The sequence below is a fragment of the Amblyomma maculatum genome, chromosome 2 (assembly GCF_055883805.1).
Source record: "Amblyomma maculatum isolate TAMU_Amacu chromosome 2, ASM5588380v1, whole genome shotgun sequence".
NCBI lineage: Eukaryota > Metazoa > Arthropoda > Arachnida > Ixodida > Ixodidae > Amblyomma > Amblyomma maculatum.
The window spans coordinates 220,311,316-220,328,321 of record NC_139345.1 but is presented as its reverse complement, the minus strand read 5'-3'; the positions used below and the strand labels follow the sequence as shown (position 1 = coordinate 220,328,321).

The window sequence follows — 17,006 nt, the reverse complement described above, 5'->3', positions numbered from 1 at the left end:
CTTTTCGACCATGTAGCAGATTTCAACGGCTGGAACAACGCTGCGAAACTCGGGCAGGTCTACTTTGTTCTTCAAGGACATGCCCGAATCTGGTTTGAAAATCACGAGACTTCTTTCAAGGATTGGGAGACATTCAAAGCACAGTTCCTGATGGCCTTTACAAGTTCTGTCCGAAAAGAAAGAGCTCAGGCCCTTCTCCAATCAAGAATTCAACTAACAAACGAGCCTGTCCTGGTCTACGTAGAGGAGATGAAACGCCTGTTTCGCCGCGCCGAACCTAACATGACCGAAGGTGAGAGAGTGAAATTCCTAATGCGAGGAGTTAAAGAGTCGCTTTTTGCGGGGCTTGTCCGGAACCCGCCGAAAACTGTGGAAGAATTTGAAAGTGAAGCACCGACCATCGAGAAGACGTTGGACACCCGGATGCGCCACTTCGAGCGACCACTTCAACCAGACTACTCATGCCACTACCCCAGCGCATCTGCAAGCGGAGAGAACCTTCGGGACATAATCCGGGAGATCGTACGAGAGGAGCTCCGCCGAATGCTGCCGTCATCGCAACAACCCCAGGTGGCGACGCTCGCGGACGTCGTCCGTGAAGAAGTTCAGCAGGCGCTGGGCGTTCCTCAAGCGACGGCTGCGACTGTTCCAGCTCAAGAAGCAACAGCAATGAACTACGCTTGTGCATTACGTCGCCCTGCACCCTGACGTGATGACTTTCCGAGCCCTCGCCACTACTGTCCTGTTCCTGAAAACCGCCCCTTGGCCCCCGCCCGTCAAGCCTACGAACGACCCCCAAGCCCCAGGAAGTGCGACGCCTGGAGGACTGCAAACAACCGGCCATTATGCTTCCACTGCGGTGAGGCCGGCCACATTCTGCAACACTGCCCGTACCGACGAATCGGTCTCCGCGGATTTGCAGTCGACGATCCACCACCACGCCCAGGTGAACGACCGCAAGAAATCGACAACTATCTGCGTAGCGGTGAGATTGCGCCACCAAGCCGTCGATTCAGGTCTCCATCGCCGTACAGGGCCCGCTTTGCGTCGCCAGGACGTAACTATGATGATAGTGTGCGCGGAAGGTCCCCAAGCCCGCGCAGGGGAAACTAAAAGCAGCAACCTTTGGAGGTGAGGTTGCTCAACAGCGAAAAGACGAAGATCCTCCGCCGCCGACGACCACTAACGACGACGCAACCATTTCATCGCCGCTCCACACGACGACATCGACGACAACACGACCAGAGTGCAAGCCGACACCGCCACCCAGCGAAAAATAATGGTATGCCCCGACCATGATCTGAAGAAACGACGGAGCCGAGATCGGACACCAAAGCCGACGATACAACTTACGACGAGGCCACGCAGAGTACAACCCAGGAGACCAAGTGTGAATTTGGATACCAATTCGCCGTCGCGGACTAAGTGAAAAGCTGTTGCGTCGATACTTTGGGACATACAAAATCATTCGCCGCGTCGGACCACTGGACTATGAAGCCATTCCCGACGGAACGTCAGCATCACAACGGCGACGCGCACGCAGAGAAATTGTACATGTTGTACGACTGAAGCCATATTACGCGCGTTAAAGAATCTGTGGTGTTTAAACTTTGCAGTGTTTATGTTTAAGTTTCTTTGTTTTGGAACATCGAGGCGATGTTTTTTTTTAAGGGGGGAGTAATGCCGCGAAACCTTCAAACAGTATTTGTTGTTTTTTAACAGCCGCCGGCATACAGGCTTATCACTCTGATTCTGGACCGCGTATCAGTTCTGTAATATTTGTTTGTTAATGCTCGATGTCGCAAGTCACACCTTTATCAGTTTTGTTGTAGCGAAAGATGCACCGAGATCTGTCTCGAAGGTTCCGGCCACTCGGGTGTCTTTCCACAATGTTCGAGCCCGTGCTGGTAGCTGTTTGCGACGTTATCTAGATTGTTCTGTGCAGCCTTTAAATTGAGCGTTGCCGAGCGTGACGAGCATTCTTTGTTCGACGATCGACGAGCACGTTTGTTTCTATCGCCGCCGCCGAGTTGCTTAGTTCTTTTGCGGGCGCAAGTCAGCCCAAATAAAGAGTTTCTTTAGTGCAATCATCGACCCTTCATTTGTGTCGTCGACCTCGTCACCACTACGTGACAATATTTGGCTCAGTATTCCAGACGCCAACAAATTTTAGCACGCTTTATTTCAGACATCGGTGCTAACGATCCCCCGTGTTGTTCACGTACGGTATGCGAGAGGAGGAGCCACAGCGGCAGTGTTTACAACGGTCGAGAAGGTGCTACCATCATGTGGTGCTTGACCGCCTGAGCCTGAGGAGGCACCTGAGGAGCTCGTACAGCGCATGAGCAGACGACTTTCGAAGCTACCGGAAGTGTGTCCGTGACGTCATGGCTGCAGTGGCCGCAGCGAATGGCAGCTTCTAGCAAGCCTTGCCAGTCAACTCATCCGTGACGTCATGGTTTAAGGAAATAGTTACATGCGACACCGCCAAGCGACAACCTCTCTGCCCGCGAATTTCAAAAAACGCTGTTTTTAAAAATTAATAATAAATTGCTGGCTTTGTTCCAAGGCATTATACTATGGGTTAATGCTCAAAAGGATTCATTCTACACACTTAACACGTTGATCAGTGACTTCTTGGTGACCGTTTCTGTGGACCTTTAATGGCAGCGCGCCAAGATGCTGCGCAGCAATAACGTCTCGGCATGTTTATCTCTGATAGGTCCTGTGGTGGCAGGGAGCGAGCTTGGCAGGGTGCCAGTGATGGTTTGATTGCACAAGCCTGGTTCAATTTATCACGGTGTGGTTTGGGCGGGCGTGGTCCAATGCCACAAAATCATTGGAAAGCGTGATAGTTACAAATGCTGTTTGAAACAATACTAAAAGCCGATGTCATGATAGCAGCTGACCGCATGCTTTCGTTGATTCATAAATGCAAGAATAAATGACTCTCGCAAAAAAAAAAAAAAAGCGTCGCTTCTTAATGTCCACAGCCAGCATAGCTTACAGTACATCGCATGTTCAGCATGACAAGGATAGTCGACTCTTGCAAACTAAAAAAATAAAAAATCTGCCGCTTCTTAATATCCGCAGCTGCCTAGCTTACACACATTCAACCTGACGATGCGAGACGTGCATCGCACGCCAGTTGCCGCACGCACTGGAGAAAGCGCGGAAAGCGTCCGACGTTCTCTCTCCCACGGGCTGAGCTGGCTTGTCAGAGCATGCGAAGTGATGCTGCTGCGAATGAAGATCGGAAAGAGAGAAAGCTCGGCGGAAAAATGGGCACACCCTTGCGCTTGGCTCTATCGTGTTTTTCCCCTTTCCCGAACACTATGACTACATTGGCTGCGTCTGCATGCTCCGTACCGGCTGATGCCGAACCGGTTCCCTCTCGTTCCTTCACGCACATGGCTTGTAAACATCACGTGCTGGCGTGCGGCAAATGATCACCACAGATGCAGGCGCCTTTGAGGAATGGGCGCTTCCCTAGACCACCCGTTGCCAAACTGTTCCTTCTTATTCCTTCCACACATGGCTTGAGAAGGTCATGCAGCAAATGGCCGAGGGTGATGTGATCGACTTTGGGAAAGGTGCACCTTCCAGGGTGTGGGGCAGAGTTCGATATATCGAGTGACCGGTGAAAGAGTTCGATATATGATGCAGTTTTTCTGTACTTTTACATGGGATTTTCAAGGGGATATTACATGAGTTCGATATACCCAAAATTCGAATTATCCGTGTCCTGAGATCAGAAATTAACGTAGAACAAGCTAGTGGGGGTTTGATCTGTGTTGTTGATCTGAACAACAATAACGGTAACACTTTAATAATCAAAGGTTTGCCTGAGTCTGCATCAGAAACCTGGGGAGGGACAGAAAATATATGTTGTAACTTTTTTTGTACCCACTTGAAGGTCGATGCTGGCGAAATCAAATGGGCCCACCGTATCGGGAAGTTAATCCTGCATCTCGCCACCCTATCATTGTTAAGTTTCTGAACTACAAACGCAAGAACGCTATTTTAGGACATGCCCACAAATTGAAAGATGTACCTGCTCCAAAAGTATAGATAGAGAAGGATTTCTCACCGAAAGTTCAACTAGCACGGAAGAAGTTTGAGAGGTTTCGCGAAGGCAAATAAAAGTGAAAGAAAGTACAGTTTTCCTTACAATAGATTAAAACTACAAAGCAGCATCTGCAGATATGATGCATCCAGTGACCGTGTCATAGGACTTAAATAATACCAATGTTGTCCAAATGTTCATCAAGAACAGTCATTTCAAAACCAACTAGGTTAGCAAACTTAGTCCGTTGTCTTTTCTTCTTGTAAATTTCCACAGCCTTCACAGCTGTTTCGCATTCGGTTCCATTTACAATGGTCGATGTAGATTCAGAGCTGGAAAATTTATGGGTGAATATCGGCTTGGGCTTTAAAGAAATCTTCGTTGGTGCCTGTTACAGGCCGCCTAACTCCCGTCCTAACTTCACGGATAGTCTTCATGATACCATTGCTGAAGTTCAGTCATTGTTCCCAAATGCTGTGTTCATTCTAGCGGGTGATTTTAATTATCTAAACATCAACTGGACTACCGGGTGCAAAAGGTATTTGAGGTCACTATACCTTATTGCCACAGGTACCGTAGGTCTGTGATGGTGCAGTCGTCAGCAACGAGGGTGACGTCATGCCGCCACACTTTTTTGCAGAAGGACTCCGCGTTAATGCTTCTGCGTACGTGAAGGTGCTTGCCACCGTTGTAAAGCCCTGGATTGATACTGTTTCAAAAGGAAGACCTCATGTCTTTCAGCAAGATTCAGCTCCACCCACACCGCCTGCATCACTCAGGAGTCCTAGTTTTCCAGATTTGAATCCACTTGCCTATTATGTCTGGGGTGCTGTTGAGAGAGAGGCCAACAAAAGCCCACCAAAAAACTCTCTGAAGGCCGCCACTGCTGATTCAATGGCCAGCATCTCTATGGACCACATGATCTGTGCATGCAGCAGTTTCCAAAGCCGAACTGAATTGATCACTGCTGCAGATGGCAGATTCATTGAGCGATTGTGAAAATAAACAGTAAGAGAAGTATTTCCCAAAGTCTGGTGAAAATATGTCTTGTTGGAGATATTCTTCTCTGCCTGAGGCCAAAATAGCACCCTCAAATACCCATCGGATACAAACACTGTTCTCAGCGAGTGTACAAATAAGGGTGAATGTATAAAAAAGCTTGATGTAGCTCACTTTTTTTGTTTACAAGTTGTGACTTTGTTTTAGACCTGTTTTCCACGACCCACTCTGTGCACTCCACAACAACGGTCACTGATAAAATAAGTGGCCATTTTGCTGTCCACGTCTATCTCTCCTTTGAAGTCGAGAAATGTGACCGTGCAAAGAAATAAATATATGATTACAGAAGGGCAGACGTTGAAAATTTGACATCTATGCCGGTAGATTTCTCAGCCTTTTATTGTGATGGCGAGGATCAGCCGATCAACGACAACTGGGTATTGCTCAAACACGTATGTAAAAACACATGTGTACCAGTGTTAGAAATAGCCCCTTGTAACCGCAACCCCTCGTTCATGACAAGTATTGGGCGCAGTATACATGAAAAGAAACGCCTATACTGGCAGGCAGCTGGCTCAGACTTGGGGGAGCGCTGGGAAGCTTATCATGCACAATCTCTTCTCTTGAAAAAACAGATCAAACAAGCTAAAGGTGCTTTCTTTAACACTAAAATTTTTAACATGATGCGGAATGATCCGAAAAAAATTTGGAAGGTTGTAAAACCCAGTTCTTCCAATGCTCTCCCGAATTGATGAAATTCTTTTGGTGAATCATTCCAATATGCATTTCAGTACTTTTTTACTGATGAAGACTTTTTCCTACATGGGCATTCTGGAATCTGTTGGTTACTCCAAGAATGATATCACTGTTCTTGTCATGGGGTAGAGTGTGCCATTGACCTTTTGCCTTTGAACCCTATAGTCCCACACCACCAATTTCCACAAAACTATTAAAGCTAACCAAGCACATATCCGGACCACTGCGGTGCAGGCTGTTCCAGCACTCCTTTGAGACTGGCAAATTGCCTAAGGATTGAAAATTTGCTCAAGTCATCCCTGTCTTTAAGTCTAGAGACAAAATTCCCTTCACAATTACAGGCCCATCTCGCTCGCTTGCGTTTCATGTAAACTCCTTGAGCACATTATAGCATCGCAAATCTTGCAGTACCTTTTGAATCCTAAACTCATCTTTTCTAATCAGCACGAATTTCAACATGGGCGTTCCTGCAAATCGCAGCTGTTTGAGTTGGTCACTCATTTTCACCAATTTTTTTCATTCAACTCATCCCATCAATGCCATCTTTATTGATTTCGCTAAAGCCTTCGATCACGTTCCTCACTTTCACTCAATCTACAAGCTTAATGCAATGAATTTATCCCATGGGGTCGTTAATTGGATCAGGAATTTCTTAACTGATCATTTTCAATCGGTTATCATTAACAAAAATGCTTCCGCTCCTGTCGCAGTGAAATTGGGAGTACACAAGGATGGAAATACTTGGGCTAATCGGTAACAGTTATCCGTGACATGAGAGTGTAGCACAAAAGGACGAAAGCGCCTGTGTTGTGCACCCTTTCTGTGTCTTTTATCGTTTTACGCTGCACTCTCATGTCATGAAGCTCTGTCTTAGGACCGATTCTTTTCCTCATATACATAAATGACTTGCATTATAACATCGCCTCTAGTATTTGTTTGTTTGCAGACGACTGTGTGATTTACAGTCCCATTAAAAGCCCTCGAGACCACATTACCTTACAAGATGACAAACACGATTTCTGACTGGTGTAAAACATGGCAAATGCAAATAAATACTCACAAAACTAAAGCTCAAATGTTTACTAAAAGGCGACACGTTGTACTTCATACCTATTTCATTAAAGACGGTGCTATTGAACATGTATCATCTATTAAATAGCTAGCGGTAGATTTGCCTTCTGACCTTACTTTGAATACTCTTAATGAGCAAATTATTAAAAAGGCCACTAAAACATTAGGTTTTCTGAAGCGCACCCTGTATCAAGCTAATGAGCAAACGAAACTCCTAGCCTATTTGTCAGGTCTCAGCTTAAATATGCTTTCATTATTTAGCACCCTCATCAAGCTTACTTAGCAAACTCCATTGAATGACACTATGGAGTAAAGCAGCCAGGTTTATTGCTAACGATTATTCCTACCTAACTAGCGTAAGCAGCCTTAAAAAATAATATAACTTATTGCCACTTGAAACTAGGCTACGAAATGCCCACCTATCTTTCATACACAAACTATATCATGGTTCATCTGACTTTCGATAAACGTTGCTTTGCCCTGCCACCCACATATCTTTTCCAGTAGGCCATCCTTTTAAAATGAACCACATATATGTGTGCACAAATTTGCATGTTTAAATATTCACCACTGTTACTTGCCATTTCACAATGGAACAGTTTGCCAGCAGATGCCGGTACCATCTCTAAGCCTCATTCCTCAATGCTTTGGAGGGGGTAGAATGTTGAAGGAGTATAGACACATACATTTTCTGTTTCAGGATTATTGCTTTAATCTATCCACGATAGTCCAAAAAAGAGGGACTGCGACACAAAAAACCCCAACCCAGCTGAATTAATTAATCATTAGGGCATTTATCAGGACCAGCTTTGGTTTCAAAAACTCTTCGAGAACGCGAGCGCGATAATGTCAAAGATGCGAGTGTGCCACATGAGCGCCTCCTCTCTGGCAAGACTGGCGACACGTACAGTACTCACACAAGCTAATGACGCATACGGGTAGCATTTTTCGTCTGTTTGCGATCGTACTTGCAAGAAAATATTGTCATCGAGCAGTGCTTCATCGTAGCATAATTATCCAATGCTGTTTTGCCCGACGGCGCGGATGATATTGACATTTCCGAGCACTTTGATTTCAACCCGCTCGCCAGCGACTCAAGTGAAAAAGCAAATCAGCAGCAGCCATGAAAGCTTGGCGATTGGCATGCAGGAAGTATCTGCTGGTAGGACATGTTGAACAAAGGTACTGATTACTATGAAGATGCTGCTCTCTCAGCCCGGTTTGCCAGTGCTGTAAGCTCCAAGCTGGCGTCCAAAAAAAAAATCGTTTTAGCAGTAATAAAAAAAAATAAGCAGGGTCCGATCGGCCAACGTCAGCCACCGTGACCTGCTACTGCACAGTCACAGCGTGGCTCCCATCTCACGTGCTGATTGGTCCCGAAGCGGTAGGCCCGAGTATCACCATCCAGGTAAGTGGCGCCATCTAGCACTGTTAAGGCAATTTGGGCATGCAAAGCCGTGGCTGCCAGGATGGCTCCCATAGCCTCCGCTATCAGTAATCTATCGCGGATCACTGCTTATTCGCGTGCATAACAACTCTGTACAAAGGACCACAAATAACGAATAAATTGGGAGGATAAGATTGTTTGGCCAATACTGAGGTGCTAGTAGAGTCTCGAATAATAATAATAAAAAAGAGATTACACCGATACAAGCGAGCTTTTTTTCCCACAGCCACTTTGCTGTGACTGCTCAGTACGACTTGCCTGGCGTCTGCTAGCTCCGCGCTGCTGAAGGCGTGGTGCGAATCAAGGATGTACTTTATTATGAAATGGGCTTCCTAGTAAAGCGATGCGAAAGGCGAACGCTTATTACAGCGGTAGTCCATTTCGAAGCGCCGTCCGCTGCCGCTTCGATGTGAAACCAGCTAGGCCTAGCGACGTCTAGGGCAGGTGGGGAGCGGTGGCACAGTTTGTGTCCTGCCGCGCCAGCGGGTGGCATTGTTGCCGAAAGGTGTGCACTTGTTCAGGCATGCTCTTGGGACCCGAGTGCAGCAGGCAGGCTTAATGTACACCAGGTTCAAGTTGCACGAGTGCGGCGCAGATGAAATGAGTAAATTATGTGCTTCCTCTTTTCGAGTCCGATCTGTGTGTGTGTCCGTGTGCGTGCACAAAGCATACCCAAGCATTAATCACATTTAAAAAACAAGCCGACTACAGAATTGATGCCAGGGGAAGTAATTGTAACATGAAACAATGAAGACATTGGACGGTGCGCTTTCCCCAAAGAAAATTGCATCACCCTCGGCCATTTGCCGCGCGATGTTTTCAAGCCATGCGCGGAAGGAATGAGAGAGCAGTTCAGTGACTGCTGGTCTAGGGAACCCAAAGGCGGCCACATCTGTGGCTATCGCGTCAGCACGTGACGAGAAGCCATATGCGTGAAGGAACGAGAGGGAACCAATGCGGCCGTGGTGTTCAGGAGAGGGGAAAAACGCAATAGAGTGAAGCACAAGGATGTGCCCACTCTTCTGCTGAGCTTTATCTCTCCCCTTCCTCTCTCTTTCCTGGTCCTTAATTCGCAGCAGCACTAACTACGCATGCGCGGACAAGCTAGCTCAGCCCGTGGCACTCTTCGTCCAGTGTGTGTGCTGTGAACGCTCGGCAAGCGGCGGATGACCTGCGATGCGCGTCTCGTTTCGTCATGCTGCACAAGCGTAAGCTACGGCGGCTGCCGACGCTAAGAAGCGGCAGATTTTTTTTTTTCTTTTTTTTTTGCAGGAGTTGTGCATCCTTGCCGTCGTGCTGATTGGTTGGTTGCACAACTTTTTATTTCTTTTGGAAATGGGCGTCCTCTTCCCCGCCTCTGGCACGCGTGCTGGGGAAGACGGGGAGTCGTTTGTCCAAGGATTAACGTGTGGCGTAGCATATGCTATGATGGCTGCGAATGTTAAGAAGCTACAATCTTTTTTTTTTCTTTTGCGAGAGTCATCCTTACTTGCGCTGAACGTGCGAGGCGCAGCTTAAGCCATGGCGGCTGCAGACGTTAAGAAGCGGCAGGATTTTTTTTTTTTGTGGGAGTCGTCCTATGTATCAATGAAAGCAAGCGGTCAGTTGTGATCATGACACTGACTTTTAGCACTGCTCACTTCAAACAGCATTTGCAACTATCACGCTTCCAATGATTTTGTGGCAGTGGACTACGCCCGCCCCAATTAAGCGCGGTGTGATAAATCAAACCAGGCTTGTGTAATCAAGCCATCACGGGCACTCTGCCAAGTTCACTCCCTGCCACCGCATGATCTATCAAAAGTACAGTCAAAAGATAAGCACGCCATGGCGTTATCGCTGCGTAGCCTCTTGGCGTGCTGCCAATAAATGAGCTGTGAATGCGAGGGTCGAAACGCAGGGATGCGCCTCAAAATGCTTTTTTTTTTCTTTTACAAATTCTCGTGGGCAAAAGTGGAGTGGGTGGGTTCATTATGCAAGTGGGTTGATTACGCGACAAATACAGTATCATTTTTTACGATCGCAAGCGGCGTTTCAAGTCAATTTCTGTATATCGAATTATCGATATACTGAACTATTTTGCGATCCCCTTCTAGTTCGATATATCTGGGTTCGACTGTAAATAAATAATTGCAACTGTTGTTTGGCAACCTAAAATTCGCTTTAAAAAAATGACACTGGAAATTATTTATTCAGCACTGGCGAATCACATGGGGTCATCCAAGTTTACTAATGTTAAACACCTCATTTCCAAGAGAAAGCACACTAGCAAAAATTTATGCATTGCCATCCCTTTAAAGCTACACTGAAGGAAAATGAGCAAGACAGACAGACTTATCCTCGGGAACAATGCAAACGTCTTTTCTTTGTGGACAAGTCGTTGTGTTAATAAAAAATGAGCAAGTTCCCAAATCCCTTCAGCAATCAAGTTGTGGGCAAAAAGTTGGTACTGTTACACTCGTTTTATGATGCATTTGCAATGGAGCACTCAGACCAATAAGAGAGACCAATGCCAAATGACCTCTTAAAAAGGGGCTCTTAAAAGATGCCCAATGTGCGGAAGTTGGGCATCATTTGTGGCTTAGAGGGCGGTCTCGAAGGAGTTAAGAGGCAGTACAGTTGCACAACTCGGCCCCTAAGGACAGCCTGGTGCAGGCAAGATTAGAGCACCCAGCTTAAAAGGCTGTTGTGATAGATGCTTACCTGAGTCGAGTGGTCTCCCTCCGGGTGGCTGCTGCGACTCACGTCGAGCTGCATGCAAATAAACTGCACATTGCACACACTTGATATTTTTCAATGTCTCCTCTCTGGTAGCAGTCCCCAATGCCAACAGGCTCTCAAAAGACCTAGCACTGTATCATTGTCCTCCCCAAAAACTGTGCTTTGTGAACACATACACGACCTGCATGTCCCCTTCACTGACACAAACATACAACTTGGTGTGTCGTGCATTTATGATTAGCATTTCACAAGATTATGAACATGCTTCACAGGAAATAGTGTTATAACAAAATTTATTAGCAAAAAAAAAAGAATAGTAAGAAATACACTCAGGGGAACATCACTAGCTCTCAAGTTTGAGCATATTTGATGGGAAATCGTATACTATGAGAAACGTCCCTGAAATTCTACTCTGACCCAAGATGGAGACTCCTTGGGGAGCAAGGTCTCCCCTCACCTGAAGAGTAGTGCGCAGGCGAGCCTCCAGTTGGTGCAGCCGCGTGGTGTGTTCTTGGCTATGCCGAAGGCCGTTTCCTTCGGGTACTTGGCGCCTTTTCTGCATGAGACATGCATCACAAACAGTCAGTACAGCTAACATCGACCATGGCTATGGGCCCCTGCTCCACACAAGAATCATGACTCAAGTGTGCTGCCACAATTAAACCACTGACAGTGAATACTCCTCCAAGGTAATGACCACAAAAGAAACAACCTTTTTGATCTAAAAACTTATCCAATCTTTTCAAAATCCACCTTTGCGGCTCCTTGTTCACATACATGCACTTTAATCACTAATCCTTTAATTCGCTCTCAGATTTTCATTAAAATAAGCAAAATGTGCTTGTGGCCTAGAAGTCCCAACTGAAATGTGAGCTGACAGCACCTGCGTTCAACTCGGTCATATCAAGCGGTTTTGTGACACCCACAGACCAAGTGGTACCCGGCACCCACCTACCCAGAGGCATGCTTGTGATGTTTCTCCCACAACAACAACATTGACAATGTCAACACAGGATTTTCTGCAGAATGGAGCTTTAATGCGGTCACACTGCAAAGTGTCAGAAAACTCAAATGGCCATCACTGCAAGCACTGCAAGCAATGGTGTGTTATTACACTAGAATTAGCACAAGTGGAAGTATGCTCCAGCATTTTAGATAATGCCATTTCGCGGCACTGTACTGTACATTTTGGGAAGTAGTATACTGTACTAACGGATGACTTCAATGCCAAGGTAGGGAAAAAGCAGGCAGGAAAGCAGGCAGGAAACCAGGCAGGAAACCAGGCAGTAGGTGACTATGACATTGGTTCTAGGAATAGCAGGGGGGAGTCACAAGTTGAGTTTGCAGAGTGCAATAACTTAACAATCATGGAAAACATATAGAAGAACAATCATGGAATAACAAACAGAAGAACCGGAAGTGGACATGGAAAAGCCCTAACGGGGAGACTAAAAATGAGATTGACTTCATGCTGTGTTGTAACACCGGCATTATGCAGGATGTAGAGGTAATTGGGAAAGTGCGATGCAGTGGCCAAATAATGGTGAGGTCCCGAATTATTCTAAATCTGAAGAAGGCACGCAACAGATTAGTAAGAAAGAAACCCATCAACGAATTAGCAGTGAGGGGGAGGGCAGGAGAGTTCAGGATCTCGCTACAGAATAGATATTCAGCTCTAACCGAGGATGGCAACATTACCCTAGAAGCAATGAACAATAATTTCAGAGATATCATTACTTAGTGCGCTGTAAAGTAGGTGGTAGGATAGTTAGAGAGGATACTGGTAAGCTGTTTATGGAGACGAAAGATTTGATCAAGAAATGACAGAGTATGAAAGCTTCCAATCCAGCAGACCAGACAGAATTGGCAGAGATATCAAAGCTAATCAATAAGCGCAAAGTGGCCGATATAAGGAACTATAACATGGAGAAATTTGAGCATGCTGTAAAGAACGGGGGAAGCCTTAAAACGATGAAGAAGAAATTGGGCATAGGCAAAAATCAGATGTATGCGATAAGGAACAAAGCGGGCAACGTCATCACGAATATGGACAAGATAGTCAAAGTAGCCGAGGAGTTCTATACAGATCTCTACAGTAGCCAAAGTAGTCAGGACCGTAACAAGATTGGCGGTAGGGAAAAACAGTCAGACGTTCCACCAAAAAACAAGAAAGCATTAGAAACTATGAAAAGAGGGAAAGCTGCTAGAGAAGATCAGATAACTATAGATTTGTTGAAGGATGGGGGGGATATCATCCTATAAAAACTGGCAACCTTTATACGCAGTGCCTCGTGCTATCGACGGTACCGGAACCATGGAAGAACGCTAACATTATCCTCATTCATAAGAAATGGGACGCTATAAGGACCTTAAAAATTAGACCAATCAGATTACTGTCTGTTATGTATAAGGTATTTACTAAGGTAATCGCTAATAGAATCAGGACAACCTTAGATTGCAATCAAGCAAAGGATCAAGCAGGTTTTCAGAAGAGGTACTCTACTATCAATCATATCCATACCATCAATCAGGTGATAGAAAAATGCTCGGAATATAACCAGCCCTTATACATAGCATTCATTGATTACGAAAAAGCATCTGACTCAGTTGAAACCTCGGCGGTGATGCAGGCATTGCAAAATCAGGGGGTAGACGAGCCATACGTGAAAATGCTGGAAGATATATATAGTGGCTGCACAGCAACCATAATTCTGCATAAAGAAGGTAACAAAATTCCCATAAAGAAAGGTGTTAGGCAAGGAGACACAAACTCCCCAGTACTATTCACAGCTTGCTTAGAGGAAGTATTCAGAGACTTGGAATGGGAGCAGTTAGGGATAAGGGTAGATGGAGAATACCTCAGTAATCTGCGATTTGCTGATGACATTGCCTTGCTAAGCAACTCGGAGGATGAACTGCAAATAATGATTGATGACCTAGACAGCCCCTTCATGGATCACTGCCTTGTCGTGGCGGAGGGGCTTGCGAAACTCGATGAAGTCGTGAGCTCTGCTGTGTAGGGCCATCCAAGATAGACAGGTCACGGCAGAGAGTTCTGACAAAACGTGATTCACTGGAGAAGGTAATGGCAACCCACTCCAGTATTTCCTTCCCAAAAAACCCTATGGCCAGTCACAATACCATTAAAGATATGGCGCCGGAAGATGAGCCCCCCAGGTTGGAAGGCGTCCCACATGTTACTGGGGATGAACAAAGGGCGATTCCTAGTAGCTCCAGGACGAATGAAGCGGCTGGGCTAAAGCCAAAAGGACGCTCAGTTGTGGATGTGTCGGGAAGCGACCGGAAAGTCCGATGTTGCAAGGAGATATATCACATAGCAACATGGAATGTAAGATCTATGACGCAAGGTAAACTGGATGTCGTCAAGCGAGAAATGGACAGATTGAACATTGATATCTTGGGTATCAGCGAGCTCAAGTGGATCGGAATGGGAGAATTTAACTCCGGCGACCATTATGTCTTTTTTTGTGGGCACGAATCCAAGAGAAGGAATGGGGTCGCTCTCATAGTAAACAGAAGAATGGGCAAAGCAGTGCTAGGGTACAACCCCAAAAACGACCGAATGATTTCACTTCGGATCCAAGGTCAGCCTTTCAATATAACAGTTATCCAAGTCTATGCACCGACCACTGCTGCTGAAGAAGCTGACGTTGAGAGATTTTATGCGGACCTACAATGCCTTTTAGACCGCACCCCATCATCAGACGTCGTTTTTCTCATAGGAGACTAGAATGCTAAGGTCGGGAGTGAAGAAATATCCGGAATTATAGGCAAGTTCGGTCTTGGCGAGCCAAATGAAGCTGGGCAGAGGCTAGTAGAGTTTTGCCAAGAAAACAACCTGGCCATAGCGAATACTCATTTTCAACAGCCCAAGAGGCGCCTGTACACATGGACTTCACCGGATGGTCTGTACAGGAATCAGATCGATTATATTCTTTGCCGGCAGAGATGGAGAAGCGCTATACAAGCAGCAAAAACAAGGCCTGGGGCCGATTGTGGCACCGATCATCAGCTTCTTGTTGCCAAAATTAAGCTTCGATTGAGGAAAACGCAGAAAACTAGAAGGACTTTCAGGTATGATCTGGATCAAATTCCCTTAGAATATGCTGTGGAATACGCAGAGTGAAGTTGAATGGGCCTTAGCCAGCCTTGCTAAGAACAAAGCTAGCGGAATTGATGGTATTCCAGCTAAGTTGCTTCAAAACCTCAACCATGACGCTGTTAACATTCTGCATACATTATGTCAGAAGATTTGGACAACCCTGCAGTGGCCACAGGATTGGAGGAGGTCAGTTTATATCCCCATTCCAAAGAAAGGCAGTGCCAAAGATTGTTCCAACTACCGCACGATCGCGCTTATTTCGCATGCTAGCAAGGTGATGTTGAAAATCCTCCAAAGTAGGCTGCAGCAGTATGTCGATCGGGATGTGGAAGTACTGAACATTAAAAAGACAAAGATCATGGCGTCTTGCCCTATCAAGTCCTGGAGCATCAATGGACAAGAAGTGGAAGCTGTGACATTTTCTGTTCTTGGGCTCCAAGATTACCTCGGAAGGAGACTGCAGCCATGAAATTAGGAGACGCCTGCTTCTGGGAAAGAGAGCAATGGTTAGCCTTGACCGCCTAGTAAAGAGCAGAGACATTAGTCTGCCAACCAAGATCCGTATAACTTGTGCTATGGTCTTTCCAGTTGTGATGTATGGATGCGAGAGTTGGACTGTGAAAAAGGCTGACCGCCGAAGAATTGACGCGTTTGAATTGTGGTGCTGGCGAAGACTCTTGAGAGTTCCTTGGACTGCCAGAAGATCAAATCAGTCGATATTGTCGACCATAAACCCTGACTGCTCATTGGAGGGTCAAATTTTAAAGTTAAAGCTCAGCTACTTTGGTCATCTGATGAGAAGAGAGGAGTCGCTGGAGAAAGATTTGATGTTGGGAAAGGTTGAGGGCCGCCGGAGAAGGGGTAGGCAGCGAACGCGTTGGTTAGATGGCATCCTCGAGGCACTGCAGATGAAGTTATGTGATGTTAGGAAGATAGTGAGAGACCGGAAAGCGTGGCGTGACATGGTCGATAGGGTCACGAAGAGTCGGACACGACTGAACGACTAAACTGAACTGACTGACCTAGACAGGAAAAGTAGAAAGGTAGGCTTGAAAATCAATATGCAGAAGACTAAGGTAATGTTCAACAGCCTCGGGAAGGAGCAGTAGTTTACATTAGGTAGCGAAGTACTGGAAGTAGTAGGCGAATATGTCTACTTAGGACAGGTAGTAACCGCAGATCCGGACCATGAAAAGGAAATAACAAGAAGAATAGGATTGGGATGGAGCGCATTTGGCAAGCACTCGCAAATTATGACTAGCAGCTTACCGGTATCGCCCAAGAGGAAAGTATATAACAGTTGCATCTTACCTGCACTCGCCTATGGGGCTGAAACGTGGAGGCAAACCAAGAGGGTTCTACTTAAGTTGAGGACAACCCAGAGGGCTATGGAACGAAAATTGTAGGGGTAACATTAAGAGATAGGAAGCGTGCAGAGTGGGTAAGAAAAATAACTCCAGTTACCGACATTCTAGTGGAAATTAAGAAGAAGAAATGGGCATGGGCAGGACATGTAGTGCTAAGAGAGGATAACCGATGGTCGCTTAGGGTAACAAACCGGATTCCAAGGGAAGGAAAGCGTGACAGGAGGCGGCAGAAAGTTAGGTGGGCGGATGAGGTTAAGAATTTCGCAGGGGTCAAGTGGATGCAGCTAGCACAGAACCGGGTTAATTGGAGAAATATGGGAGAGGCCTTCGTTCTGCAGTGGGTTTAGTCAGGCTGACGATGATGATGATGAGTCAAAGTAGCCGAAGAGTTCTATACTGATCTCTACAGTAGCCGAAGTAGTCAGGACAATAATGAGATAGGTAGTAGTGAAGAGC

At 46.1% G+C, this 17,006-nt stretch overlaps 1 protein-coding gene across 7 annotated transcripts in view; it reads right to left on the bottom strand.

Moving 5' to 3' along the window:
* LOC146201321 (uncharacterized) overlaps positions 1-17,006 on the bottom strand; it is a 464,239-nt gene that overhangs the window by 16,636 nt on the left and 430,597 nt on the right. For all 7 annotated transcript variants that reach the window (XR_014705310.1, XM_084595762.1, XM_084595764.1 and 4 more), the window contains 2 exons: positions 11,518-11,616; positions 11,043-11,090 (listed from right to left, as the gene is read on the bottom strand). Coding sequence is in view for 6 of the 7 variants with exons in the window: in XM_084595762.1 (XP_084451888.1) it covers positions 11,043-11,090; positions 11,518-11,616 (147 nt within the window). In the remaining variant the exon portion in view is untranslated. The remainder of the gene's footprint in view (positions 1-11,042; positions 11,091-11,517; positions 11,617-17,006) is intronic.